This window comes from Nerophis lumbriciformis, linkage group LG21 (assembly GCF_033978685.3).
Source record: "Nerophis lumbriciformis linkage group LG21, RoL_Nlum_v2.1, whole genome shotgun sequence".
NCBI classification, from domain to species: domain Eukaryota; kingdom Metazoa; phylum Chordata; class Actinopteri; order Syngnathiformes; family Syngnathidae; genus Nerophis; species Nerophis lumbriciformis.
Genome location: NC_084568.2, coordinates 24,600,001 through 24,614,428, shown reverse-complemented (window position 1 = coordinate 24,614,428; position 14,428 = coordinate 24,600,001). Strand labels below are relative to the sequence as shown.

At 39.7% G+C, this 14,428-nt stretch overlaps 1 protein-coding gene across 6 annotated transcripts in view; it reads left to right on the top strand.

Moving 5' to 3' along the window:
- The window catches only part of shc1 (SHC (Src homology 2 domain containing) transforming protein 1), a 102,676-nt gene that overhangs the window by 87,466 nt on the left and 782 nt on the right, over positions 1-14,428 (top strand). For 5 of the 6 annotated variants that reach the window (XM_061982561.2, XM_061982562.2, XM_061982558.2 and 2 more), the window contains 2 exons: positions 2,566-2,813; positions 10,529-14,428. The exon at positions 10,529-14,428 is cut by the window's right edge and continues 782 nt beyond it. In XM_061982561.2, the coding sequence (XP_061838545.1) occupies positions 2,566-2,813; positions 10,529-10,657 (377 nt within the window). In that variant the 3' untranslated portion in view covers positions 10,658-14,428. The remainder of the gene's footprint in view (positions 1-2,565; positions 2,814-10,528) is intronic. The other variant, XM_061982559.2, reaches the window with a different exon arrangement.

Sequence of the window (14,428 nt, the reverse complement as noted above, 5' to 3'; positions counted from 1 at the left end):
TAGAATGCAAAAAAAACAAAAAAACAACCTTTGTGTTCTTGTCTCTCATATGATTGTGAACGATAGGGAAAACCTTTTTTTAAAAGTGCAGTTGATTACATTATGATAGCACAAAATAATATGTATGAAAACACTTCTACAGACATGGTTTAGTAAGTACAGATTGTTTTAGTTATATAGTAAACATTACAAATGTTGCTTGGAGTGATGTTAGAAGAATCCTTTCCACCAGAAACGCTATAGACTAATACAGTGGTAGATGAAACGGGATATACTTCCGGTTCGAGGCGCAAAACAGGAAGCACATTTTTAACCAGCATCACCTGCAGTAAGAAAACTCGTCCAAAAGATGGCGTAATAGCACAAACAATAACACATCTTTTTAGTGTCTGTCTCTGTTTTATGAAAACTATTTGTTGAATACGAAACATTATGGCCGTAAGCGAAGAAAAGTCCATAAATTAGCCACACCATTTTATAGGCCTCAGGGTACAAAGCATAGGAAAAAAAAATAGCGTTTTATATTCCGGAATATCAGTAGTCTTGTGTTTTCGTATGACATTTTATACTTTTATGTAACTGAGCTGCTGCGCAAATTTTTTTGGTATGTTTGGACTACAATAACAATAAACACCTTTCGCACACGCACAATCTTTCTTCCGGTGGCTAACAATATATATATTTTTAAATGGGTTAATCTATGTTAATACTGCCATGCTTATCGTTTCAAGTTTATTTTGCCTGAGCAGTAAGTTTGAATGCTGTGTAACTAGACACTAGTTATGTTGCTAATGTCGTTTTACGCTGTTTAGCGACAATAATGACGTTGACAATCCTACAACACGTCAACATAAACGGATCCCGAAATAACACCTTTGGATCTAAACTTCTATGTCGAAAAAAGCGGTGATGTTGACTGAAGCGGGCACCTAATGATGAAGTTAGGTATTCTACAACCCATGGTAATAAATGGACCCAACTTTTTATAGAATTGACATTTTTGGATCTCACATTTTATGTTGACTTAAACAGGCAGTTTTTAGAAAGGCTGGGCGATAAAACAATATATTTATCGCGATAGATATTTATCGATATCCATAAAAAATGCGATTGATAAAAGGTTGGATTATTATTTTCCTTCTTCGTCCGAAGAAAGTGGAAGTTGTGAAGCAAGGTTGGTTGCATGAACAAAGGCACTTGCTTTCTGGTAATTAAGCAACGCAGGAAGTGATCACTGATCAATGGGAGTGACGTGGTAACAGCCAATCAGGTAATGGTATCAACTATCAAGTTTGGTTGCACCATCTTGTTGTCTAGCGGTTGATTCTTCACATTGAGTGAGAAGAGAAAGTAAAAATGATGAAATTGTGGATAAAACGGGGAAAAAACACCTCAACAGTATGGCAATTTTTGGGATTTTTAAAAAACGGACCGTAGTGATGCAAGGCGCTCGTCCCCACCAAGACCGCTAATGCCACACCACCTTAGCCGCGCTCACCCTTTAAAGCACAGCTGTAACTTTCTGGCACTAAACCTGCAGAAAAGAGTTATTCTCAAGTTTCTCTGTGTTTACATTTTTACACTTTGTAACATTTTGTTACACTTTATTAAGCATTTCTTAGATATTCCTTATTTGTTCACTTTCATTTTAAGAGGTTATTGTTAAGTGTTCAATATGATTTTTACAATTTTTTAAAAATTGATTAAGTGTTTTCCTTGCTTGTCTTGACATTTCCTTTCTGTCTTGATAGCTGAGGGGATTATAATCAGAGGAAGGTTACATTTTAAATGAAAATGTTTCCTTTTAATATTTTTTTTTCCTTAATAATTGTTGATATACATTGATATAAAACACTTAAATCATGAAACAGTTTTCAGACATATCGCCCAGTCGTAGTTTTTAGTAAGAAGAACACGGTGGACCAGGACTTGGTGAGTTTGTCCACAAAGACAGGCTGTGGACCTAAAAGAGTTCCATGTATTTTTTTCATTCGTTACCAGTTCTTATTGAGTTTTCACAAAGAAAAAGTGAAATTCCTAGAAATCATTTGATGCTCGCTGATCTTAGGTCACTCGTGACATCAAGCAGGATAGGGATTCAAACAGTCAATTTTTTTTCCTTGAAATGTTGGTCCCATTTTACATTGTACAACTTAAGAGGCATTCGACTGTATATTATTGGTATTCACACATTTGTGTGCCAGAGTCATTGATTTATCCTTTCTGTTTATTCAAGTGAAACTACAACTACTGCCAATCACCTACTACACTGTGTAATATTGAGGGAGTCTGGACACCGCATAGTCTGCTAGTAGTTTGTCACCTCGAGGAAATAAAATTGGTTAATCAGTTCCTCAGGCAATGAGTACTTTGTAGCCCTGCAGCAAGATAAGAGAATTAAAGGGCCTTTGTCCCTGACAGTGCATTTGATGCAGCATAATTGTCTTTCACAGCTGTGTTTTTTTTTGCACATAACTGCCTATCATCAAATAAGTGAATAAATAAAAGTAAATAAATACAATATGAAGCTTCACAAACAATATGTGTTTCCCTCTGTCTTAAAAGAGCCATTTGATGATGCCATAGGGGTCTCTGGGCCAGTCCCAATGACGGCAGCGCCCCCTCTGGTGGAGCAGTTGCAGTGCGAGACCTGGTTCCATGGCAGCTTAAGTCGCAGGGAATCTGAGAGGTTGCTGAGCCGCGACGGAGACTTTCTGGTTCGAGAGTCGGGAACCACACCCGGGCAATATGTCCTTACGGGGCAGCAGGGCGGACAGCCCAAACACCTGCTTCTAGTCGACCCCGAGGGAGTGGTGAGTAAAGCAGGGATTTTTTAATATATCCAAGTTTACATGTCAACAATTCGTTGTACCTGAATTTTTATTTGCTGACTGGTTATCTTTAAACTGATGCATGAAAAGATATTAATTTGAAAAATGGAGACAAAAAGTTTCATGTATAAAATGGTTGGATACGGCTGCTTTCCCATGTAAGGCCATGCAATACAATGAGTGGTTTATTGAATCTGCAGTTTCAATGTCAACGTAAAAACAGCTGCTATTAATAAAAATGTTTTAGTTTCCGTTCCATCGACACTTGGCCCCTACTAGCTTATAGGCTCGCTGGAGGATCACAGTTCAAAGGGACATGACATACAGTATCTACAGCTAGTCATAGCTGTGATTAGTACACATTGTAACTCCTCCCACAAGTCAAAACTCAGCCAATCAAATGGTTAATTCAGGCAAGCTTCCTAATTATTTTACAAATAACTTACTTTATTTGATTAATCTCTAATAAAAAAAAAAAAAAGTAATCACCCTTGAATTATTCAGCATGTCCTGTAAAAATTGTTTCTATTTTTGAGATATCACAATATATAATGTTTTTATTTGAATACAAAATGAAGAAATGTTTATTTAGGGATTCTAATTCTGATTTTAAAAAGTATTTGTTTCATTTTTTTGTATAATTTATATTTTATATCTATTTATTCTAAAAAATAAAAAATAAATGCATATTGTTGGTGGACCATATCTTTGTTCTATACATTAGTTCATTAATTATAATTATTAAATTTAATTAAATGAATAAATACATTTATTCAAAAATGAACAAATATTTTTCGAAGACTAAAATATTATTTTTATATATTTTTTAAATTTGTATCCAGTTATTACATTTTTAGATGACTAAAACACATTGGAACAATCGTATTTGATTACTATTTATAACCATTTTTACTTTACAAAACAAACATAATTTTATTTAATTAATCTTCCATTCATTTGTGATACTTTTATTAATTTGTCAAACATCAACAATTAATATTGTTGGAAGACAACAATAAGTGAATTTTAATTATATATTAAATGCATTTTATATTTGATTTGACAGTCAGTTGCTGTTGACACACTGTATGCAATATATGCTAATACTGCTGCTTGCTCTGACTTATTTTCAGGCTGTATTACAATGAGTGTTACATATTCCAGACTTTGGTTTGAATACATTTTCATAAACTCAAAGATTTTTGAAATTGCTTTTCAAAAGTGTGGCACAGTGAGCCTCACCTCGGAAAATGTAACACAGTTCACTAAACCTGACAATCTTGATTTTCTGGAGCTTATATTGTGGCATTTTCTGCTCACCCCAGACTGCGTTTACCCTCTCATCATAGGAGCTCAATTATAAACAACTAGATGAAGCAATTTCTGTAGAGATTGCGTGTGAATGCCCCAATGCTGAAGCAGAACTGAAATGCTGAAGGGATGTTGAAAATGTTTGAAAGTAGGGATGGTTTGAATATTGAAGAGCTGATGCTCAAATTAACTGCTGGTGGAAATAGAATGAATGCCAGAAATGGTTTAACTGAGAAATGGTTTGAAGATCGGAAACTACTGAAACATAGTATGAATATTGAAATGTTAAATAATAGTAGGAATCAAACTATATGACTTAGTTGTATGGCTGCAAAATTAGCTAAAATACTTAGCATGCTAAGGTTAACATATTTATTTAACCCGCCAGTTTCAGTCCATGGTTTTGGTCCACCTGAGACTCGAACCTGAGAGACGAGTGTTCTAGGTACAGAGCTAAACCCCGGAGTGTTCAGACCAGTGCACTATTTTTTAAAGGGGAACTGCACTTTTTTATTTAATTTCACCTAACGTTCACAGTCAATATAAGAGACAAGAGGACAAAAGGTGTTTTTTTCTCGCTTTCTAACATAATAATCGGCTCGTTCTTGGTGGCTAGCAATGCAACTAATGGGAACAATAAGTTTTACCTCTAAATCACTATAAAAACACATTCAAAACTCGTCAACAATACTTTATTAAGCTCCGTAACCTGTGTAATAACCAAGCTATAGCAACATAGTTATTGTAAGAGCAAACACTGAGGAAGTCTTTTTCTAGCGTACTAACACATCGGCGTGCTACGGTATTAGCATGAGAAGCTAACTACGTAAAGAAATGAGCTAGCTTCTGCGTCAGCACGAAACACGTTTGAATTTGTAATGCACAACAGTGCGATAAGACACCAATCTGTACTGACTGAAAACCATGAACAGTCACATTACAGTAGAGATGTCCGATAATATCGGACTGCCGATATCATCGGCCGATAAATGCTTTAAAATGTAATATCGGAAATGATCGGTATCGGTTTCAAAAAGTAAAATTTATGACTTTTTAAAACGCCGCTATACAGAGTGGTACACGGACAAGGGGGGAGTACTGAGCAGTTGCGTCTCCCAGTCATACTTGCCAACCCTCCCGATTTTCCCGGGAGTCTCCCGAATTTCAGTGCCCCTCCCGAAAGTCTCCCGGGGCAACCATTCTCCCGAATTTCTCCCGATTTCCACCCAGACAACAATATTGGGGGCGTGCCTTAAAGGCACTGCCTTTGTGTGTCGGCCCAATCACATAATATCTACGGCTTTTCACACACAAGTGCAATGCATACTTGGTCAACAGCCATACAGGTCACACTGAGGGTGGCCGTATAAACAACTTTAACACTGTTACAAATATGCGCCACACTGTGAACCCACACCAAACAAGAATGACAAACACATTTCGGGAGAACATCCGCACCGTTACACAACATAAACACAACGGAACACTTACCCAGAACCTCTTGCAGCACTAACTCTTCCGGGACGCTACAATATACACCCCCCGCTACCCCCCCAACCCCGCCCACCTCAACCTCCCCATGCTCTCTCAGGGAGAGCATGTCCCAAATTCCAAGCTGCTGTTTTGAGGCATGTTAAAAAAAATTATGCACTTTGTGACTTCAATAATAAATATGGCAGTGCCATGTTGGCATTTTTTTCCATAACTTGAGTTGATTTATTTTGTAAAACCTTGTTACATTGTTTAATGCATCCAGCGGGGCATCACAACAAAATTAGGCATAATAATATGTTAATTCCACCACTGTATATATCGGTATCGGTTGACATCGGAACCGGTAATTAAGAGTTGGAAAATATCGGGATATCGGCAAAAAAGCCATTATCGGACATCTCTATATTAAAGTATCTGTAAAGTATTAGCGCACATTTCATGTTTTGTTTGTACACAGCTAGCTCGACAGTGTATGTACTGTAGTGTACGGTGATGTGCTGCATAAATCATGATCAATAGTATAGTGACTTACTCGATGGACAAGTTGTCCGTTTGGTCAAGCTGGACGGGGACGTTTCCAGTTGATTTTGGCATAATTTTGCATAGCTTGGCTCAAAAGTTCCAGATTTGCAGCGTGACCAAGTCATACTTTCTCGGCTTCCGTCTTCTCCAACGTTTCAGCGTCTTCTTTGTGCTCGCTTCTATAAGCAGTAGTTCATCCTCTGTATATTTAGTTTCAAAGGATAAAGTTGTGAATCCTCATTTGTCCAAAAATAGGCATCTTTGTTGTCTGTTGCCAAGTTTGCCATGATTAGAAAACACACTTGCGTTTGATTCCGGGAGTATAAGAACATATTTGTTGCAGGAAGTCAGAAGCGCGCTGCCATGGAAACAGACAAATGCGCCGAAGAATGTGCATAAATGACAAAAATACGGTAAATATTGTACATATTACATATTGTTATGAACGTGTCTGTTACTACATTATACATAGACTTGCAGTGTGAATATAAAACGTTGATGGAGGGTATTGAAGTTGTTTTAAAGGCTTTGAAGGCTACAACAGTGACTCCCATTAGCCGCATTTTGCAAGCGTTTTTTATCATCTTTAAAATCCTGAAATTAAAAGAAAAAGACGTGTGTTCTTGTCTCTCATAATGATCGTGTACGATAGGCAAAATTCCAAAAAAAAGTGCAGTTCCCCTCTAATGTTGACAGGAAGTGATACAAAGTTTACAAGTACACGTATGTACCCATAATGCATCGCTGTGACAGTTCTACGTCTTTGGCTAAATTTGGGGATGAATCAATGTTTTTTATATACAATAAAATATATTACCTGACATTTATTTGAAAACAAGCTTAATTTTAGGGAAAACAGTTTCAAACCATAACTATGAGAAATCAATACTCTCCCCTAGGGGTTGGACAACTAATGCGGCTTAGTGTATAGAGCTTAGTGTATAGAGTGGCCGACTTGCAACCTGAGGGTTACCAGTTTGATCCTGGCCTGGATCATGTGATGTATGCCCGAGCAAAACACCGAACCCCTAACAGCTTGTATTGCGGCTTGTGCCATTAGTGAATGTGTGTGTGTGTGTGTGTGTGTGTGTGTGTGTGTGTGTGTGTGTGTGTGTGTGTGTGTGTGTGTGTGTGTGTGTGTGTGTGTGTGTGTGTGTGTGTGTGTGTGTGTGTGTGTGTGTGTGTGTGTGTGTGTGTGTGTGTGTGAGAGTGTGAATGTATAATGTAAAGTGCTTTGGGTATCATTCCAGGTATAGTGAAGCGCTAGATAAACAGAGCATTTACCATCGACCAACACATTAACGTAAGAAAAATAACTCAAAATTTATTGAAGACAATAGAATAACCAAATAATGCCTACAAGCGGTAAAGCTAATAAAGCATGAACTACAAAGATGGCCGCCACTGCGTACTCTTAATGCAACAGGGCAGCATGACATTGGTACACATAATGCACTGCTGCAACAGTACTGCGTTTTGTGCTAATGTCGGACTAAATCAAGGTATTTTCTACTACTACAAAGTATTTGGCCACCCATCCAAATGATGAGAATCAGGTGTCCTAATCACTTGGCCTGGTGTATAAAATCAAGCACTCAGACATGGAGACTGTTTCTACAAACATTTGTGAAAGAATGGGCCGCTCTCAGTGATTTCCAGCGTGGAACTGTCATAGGATGCCACCTGTGCAACAAATCCAGTCGTGAAATTTCCTTGCTCCTAAATATTGCAAAGTCAACTTTAATATAAGAAAAGTGAAGAGTTGGGAACAACAGCAACTCAGCGTTAGGCCACGTAAACTGACAGAGAGGGATCAGCGGATGCTGAAGCGCATAGTGCAAAGACTTTCTGCACAGTCAGTTGCTACAGAGCTCCAAACTTCATGTGACCTTCCAATTAGCCCACGTACAGTACGCGGAGAGCTTCATGGAATGGGTTTCCATGGCCGGGCAGCTGCATCTAAACCATACATCACCAAGTCCAATGCGAAGCTTGGGATGCAGTGGTGTAAAGCACGTCGCCACTGGACTCTAGAGCAGTGGAGACGCGTTCTTTGGAGTGATGAATCACGCTTTTCCATCTGGCAATCTGATGGACCAGTCTGGGTTTGGAGGTTGCCAGGAGAACGCTACATTTCGGACTGCATTGTGCCGAGTGTGAAATTTGGTGGAGGAGGAATTATGGTGTGGGGTTAGTTTTTCAGGAGTTTGGCTTGGCCCCTTAGTTCCAGTGAAAGGAACTTTGAATGCTCCAGGATACCAAAACATTTTGGACAATTCCATTGGATGGCACTTCAAGTTAATATGTGAGTAAAGACAGGTGGCCAAATACTTTTGGCGATATAGTGTATATTTCCTGATAGTGTGGAACATTCCCTTGCAGTCAAGGTGAGTTTTAGGGAGGGGATGTTAAAACCGTAAGTAAGAATGGTTGCAGGAGTACCAATTATTTTGTCCGTATTGTGGAAAACATGGATGCTGGCAAAAACCGTAAAAACGCAAACGGTTGAAATAAATTGAAAAATGTGGGAGGAGTAACTGAAGTCACCTTACAACAGACCTGGGCAAATTAAGGCCCGGGGGCAGCATGCGGCCCGTTAAGCTTTTCAATCTGGCCCGCCGGACCTTCCCAAATAATTTTTTGATATCCTTAAGATGGAAAGTGTAGCTGTCATTATGATGTGCAGTGATGTTTTCAAATGACCGTAAGTCTTGAACTATACAAAGTATGTCAATGGTTGGATTCTGCGCTTTTGCAACGTTCATATGTTGTCAATATTCAGTGTTTTATCGTTCATAGTTAATATTAGAGATGTCCGATAATGGCTTTTTTGCTGATATCCGATATTCCGATATAGTCCAACTCTTAATTACTGATTCCGATATCAACCGATACCGATATATACAGTCGTGGAATTAACATATTATTATGCCTAATTTTGTCGTGATGCCTCGCTGGATGCATTAAACAATGTAACAAGGTTTTCCGAAATAAATCAACTCAAGTTATGGAAAAAAATGCCAACATGGCACTGCCATATTTATTATTGAAGTCACAAAGTGCATTATTTTTTTTTAACATGCCTTAAAACAGCAGCTTGGAATTTGGGACATGCTCTCCCTGAGAAAGCATGAGGAGGTTGAGGTGGGCGGGGTTGAGGTGGGGGGTGGGGGGGCAGGGGGTAGCGTGTGGTGTATATTGTAGCGTCCCGGAAGAGTTAGTGCTGCAAGGGGTTCTGGGTATTTGTTCTGTTGTGTTTATGTTGTGTTACAGTGCGGATGTTCTCCCGAAATGTGTTTATCATTCTTGTTTGGTGTGGGTTCACAGTGCGGCGCATATTTGTAACAGTGTTAAAGTTGTTTATACAGCCACCCTCAGTGTGACCTGTATGGCTGTTGACCAAGTATGCATTGCATTGCATTCACTTGTGAGTGTGTCATAAACCGTAGATATTATGTGACTGGGCCGTCACGCAAAGGCAGGGCCTTCAAGGTTTATTGACGCTCTGTACTTCTCCCTATGTCCGTGTACACAGCGGCGTTTTAAAAAGTCATACATTTTACTTTTTAAAACCTATACCGATAATTTCCGATATTACATTTTTAAAGCATTTTTTGGCCGATAATATCGGCAGTCTGATATTATCGGACATCTCTAGTTAATATTTTAAATCCCACATTCTTTATTTTCATGTACATTCTGGGTGTCTCATTCAGTAAAAAAAATTAAAATGTCTGTCATAACGTTTTTAGCATTCAATCAGACATTATTGTGAGGTTCCTAAAAGTTAAAGTTAAAGTACCAATGATTGTCACACACACACACACACTAGGTGTGGTGAAATTTGTCCTCTGCATTTGACCCATCCCCTTGTTCACCCCCTGGGAGGTGAGGGGAGCAGTGGGCAGCAGCGGTGCCGCGCCCGGGAATCATTTTTGGTGATTTAACCCCCAATTCCAACCCTTGATGCTGAGTGCCAAGCAGGGAGGTAATGGGTCCCATTTTTATAGTCTTTGGTGTGACTCGACGGGGTTTGAACCCACAACCTACCGATCTCAGGGTGGACACTCTATCCACTAGGCCACTGAGTAGGTGTAGTAAAAATAGATGTACCGGCCACCAGACATATTTTTGTCTCTAAATTTGGCCCCCCCGAGGCAAAGTAATTGCCCAGGCCTGCCTTACAAGGTTTGAAACAATGTTTTTCTTTATTTCGCTTTAGCTGCTGCGCCTCCACTATGTTTTTTAAATGTAAAAAAAATTCATAAAGCCCGCTAACAAAACTTCTTGCAGTCACAGATAGCACCCTACATGCAATAATGCACTTTATTTGGCCATGGTATGAATGAAAACATGTTTTCTACTCATAGGTTCGCACGAAAGACCATCGGTTCGAGAGCGTGAGTCACCTGATCAGCTACCACATGGACAACAGACTCCCCATCGTGTCGGCGGGGAGCGAAGTGTGTCTGCAACAGCCAGTAGAGCGCCGAGCCTGATGGTCCCCGTCCAAAAACGCAACATGGCTCTACCACAGACAACCACGTTCACTTCAGACGTAAAACACAAAGAACGCCCGGAAGAGAGCGAGGGATCTCCGACCAATGCTGCTGTTGTAAACCAAACTGTGAAGTGCAGCAGGCAGGAGAAGCACTGCTGGCAACTGTGAAGCAGGGACGAGAGAGGGGCAACGAAAACATGCAAAAAAGAATGTCTTAATTTGTAGGAGTGAAGATGAAGTGGATGCTTGGATCGGTGTACAAATGGAAAGGAAAACATGAGCTTGCATGCTTTCATTGTGCGACGTCGAGCGCAAAAAAAAAAAAACACAAGTTGCACGGCTATTTTTTCATTCTTAAACACAAACAATCCCTTCAATGATGCAGCAGAAACCTTGGACATCATTTCCACCCCTTAAGGACGTACGATGAGCACGTATGCAAACCCAGGACCGCTTTGCCATCTCCATGTATGTTTTTTATTTGATATTTGATGTCAATGCAGTTCACAGGAGGGACTTTGCATCACCCATCGCGCCAAAGAACATGAACACAGAGAGACGCCGCGAGTCCAATTAGCGGCGATGCAAATAAACCCGGCTTTAGTGCTCTTGAACGCATCACCGGTTAACGGAAATGATGTCACAAGCAATGTTGAAACACGCCAGGCTACTTTCGTGTATGTGTTTGCTTGACAATCTATCGCGGGGGTTCACAAAGCTACTAAAATACAATGCAGTCGATCAATAAGCCTTATGCAAAAAGAAGACTGTTTTACTTCCTTTCAAAAGTCAGGGAAGCGAAGGAAACCCTCATCTATGGGCTTGGAATCATGAATATAGCAAACTGCTCGGCACATACCTGTCAACCTTTTCCTGTTATCGAGCCTTTCTTGCCCAACCTTTTGTTATCCATGTTTTGTCACGAATTTAGCTGCCGTCTCCTTTTATTTTCTTTATTCTCCAATGCGGATTTGACAGGTATGTGAACAGCTTTAACAACGCTGCGTGTCATATTGACTGCTCAGCGCCTAGTTTTGTGTCATGTGATGTTTGAATGCCGACTACGCTGCAAAAAAAAACTTAAATCAAGGTTAAAGAAAAGGTGGCTAAATGGAAGCTGGTGGTAAGTTATTTACATTTTTTGTGCTTAAATCATGATTTCGAGTGCATGAGAAATTTGAACAAGTATATTGCACAACACAGCAGCAACAGAACAAGTGTTGTAATGCAATTAAGTGAGAAAATGGATGGATGGTATACAGAGATGGGTAAAGCTGCCACTCATGATACTTAAAATCAAAGTGACCAATCGTTGAACGCAAGCTTACTTTATTGACAAGCGAGCGCCACAGCAGATTCTGCAGTACCCGAAGGAGATGTAGCCAAATGATATAGCTCTTTCTGTTCCAGTTCTTATAACCCAAAATGGTGTCCTTCTCAGGTCTTTGGGTTCATGGTACCAAAATTGACTCCATCAGGCCCATGTAAGGTGCAAGTTCCTAGCATCTGGCGAAGGTCCTAACTAAGCTTTGACATTGGCTCGGTGAGTAGACTGGTACTCGTGGACTCGGTTGCTAGTGTGAAATGTTTTATCCATATGTGCATGTCACACTTAATGGATACACTTTACTACACACCCCGTTTCCATATGAGTTGGGAAATTGTGTTAGATGTAAATATAAACGGAATACAATGATTTGCAAATCCTTTTCAACCCATATTCAATTGAATGCACTACAAAGACAAGATATTTGATGTTCAAACTCATAAACTTTTTTTTTTTTGTGCAAATAATAATTAACTTAGAATTTCATGGCTGCAACATGTGCCAAAGTAGTTGGGAAAGGGAATGTTCACCACTGTGTTACATGGCCTTTCCTTTTAACAACACTCAGTAAACGTTTGGGAACTGAGGAGACACATTTTTTAAGCTTCTCAGGTGGAATTATTTCCCATTCTTGCTTGATGTACAGCTTAAGTTGTTCAACAGTCTGGGGGTCTCCGTTGTGGTATTTTAGGCTTCATAATGCGCCACACCTTTTCAGTGGGAGACAGGTCTGGACTACAGGCAGGCAAGTCTAGTACCCGCAATCTTTTACTATGAAGCCTATGTCTTGCTGAAATAAGCAGGGGCGTCCATGGTAACGTTGCTTGGATGGCAACATATGTTGCTCCAAAACCTGCATGTACCTTTCAGCATTAATGGTGCCTTCACAGATGTGTAAGTTACCCATGTCTTGGGCACTAATACACCCCCAAACCATCACAGATGCTGGCTTTTCAACTTTGCGCCTATAACAATCTGGATGGTTCTTTTCCTCTTTGGTCCGGAGGACACGACGTCCACAGTTTCCAAAAACAATTTGAAATGTGGACTCGTCAGACCACAGAACACTTTTCCACTTTGTATCAGTCCATCTTAGATGAGCTCAGGCCCAGCGAAGCCGACGGCGTTTCTGGGTGTTGTAGTTAAACGGTTTTCGCCTTGCATAGGAGAGTTTTAACTTGCACTTAGAGATGTAGCGACCAACTGTAGTTACTGACAGTGGTTTTTTGAAATGTTCCTGAGACCATGTGGTGATATCCTTTACACACTGATGTCGCTTGTTGATGCAGTACAGCCTGAGGGATCCAAGGTCACGGGCTTAGCTGCTTACGTGCAGTGATTTCTCCAGATTCTCTGAACCCTTTGATGATATTACGGGCCGTAGATGGTGAAATCCCTAAATTCCTAGCAATAGCTGGTTGAGAGAGGTTTTTCTTAAACTGTTCAACAATTTGCTCACACATTTGTTGACAAAGTGGTGACCCTCGCCCCATCCTTGTTTGTGAATAACTGAGCATTTCATGGAATCTACTTTTATACCCAATCATGGCACCCACCTGTTCCCAATTTGCCTGTTCACCTGTGGGACGTTCCAAATAAGTGTTTGATGAGCATTCCTCAACTTTATCAGTATTTATTGCCACCTTTCCAAACTTCTTTGTCACGTGTTGCTGGCATCAAATTCTAAAGTTAATGATTTTTTTTTTTTTATCAGTTTGAACATCAAATATGTTGTCTTTGTAGCATATTCAACTGATTATGGGTTGAAAATGATTTGCAAATCATTGTATTCCGTTTATATTTACATCTAACACAATTTCCCAACTCATATGGAAACGGGGTTTGTACTTGCACACAAAGACATACCACTGTTTACAAGAATAGCTGCCTAAGGAACGTATATCTTCCACATGTTATTTTGTAGGCTAGCAGATACTACACAACTACAGTTCTGCCATATTGTGGAGTTAAAAAAAATGGTTAATCAGAAGTTTGCCTCCAAGCCTTATTTTTTTAGACCAGGCGCAACTCAGACACTACGTGACACATGATTTAAGGTGTGCAAATTTGACTTAAAATACAAAAATATAAATTTGTATTGTTTTTTAACCTTGCTTGGGTTTGAGTTTTTGCAGTGTAGTGCATGTGAGTAAGTACGGCAGGGCTGGACAACTGACAGCTTTTGTCTCGGCCAATGAGAGCGTTCGATGCGGGCCGCTATATGCAGTTCTACAAAGTGACTAAAACACTGATTATATTTGTCCATACATTTATCACCACCCCTGATAGAAAAAAGCCCCGCCTCTTTCAAAAGTGCTGTTTTCCCCACTTTTTGCTGGACATTGCTTCACATTGTAGTGTTGATGATGTTGTTGTTGTTTTTTTTACGATATCTTTCTAATCGTGCCTTGTTTCTTCAACGCAGTCACCTTACGTACTTAA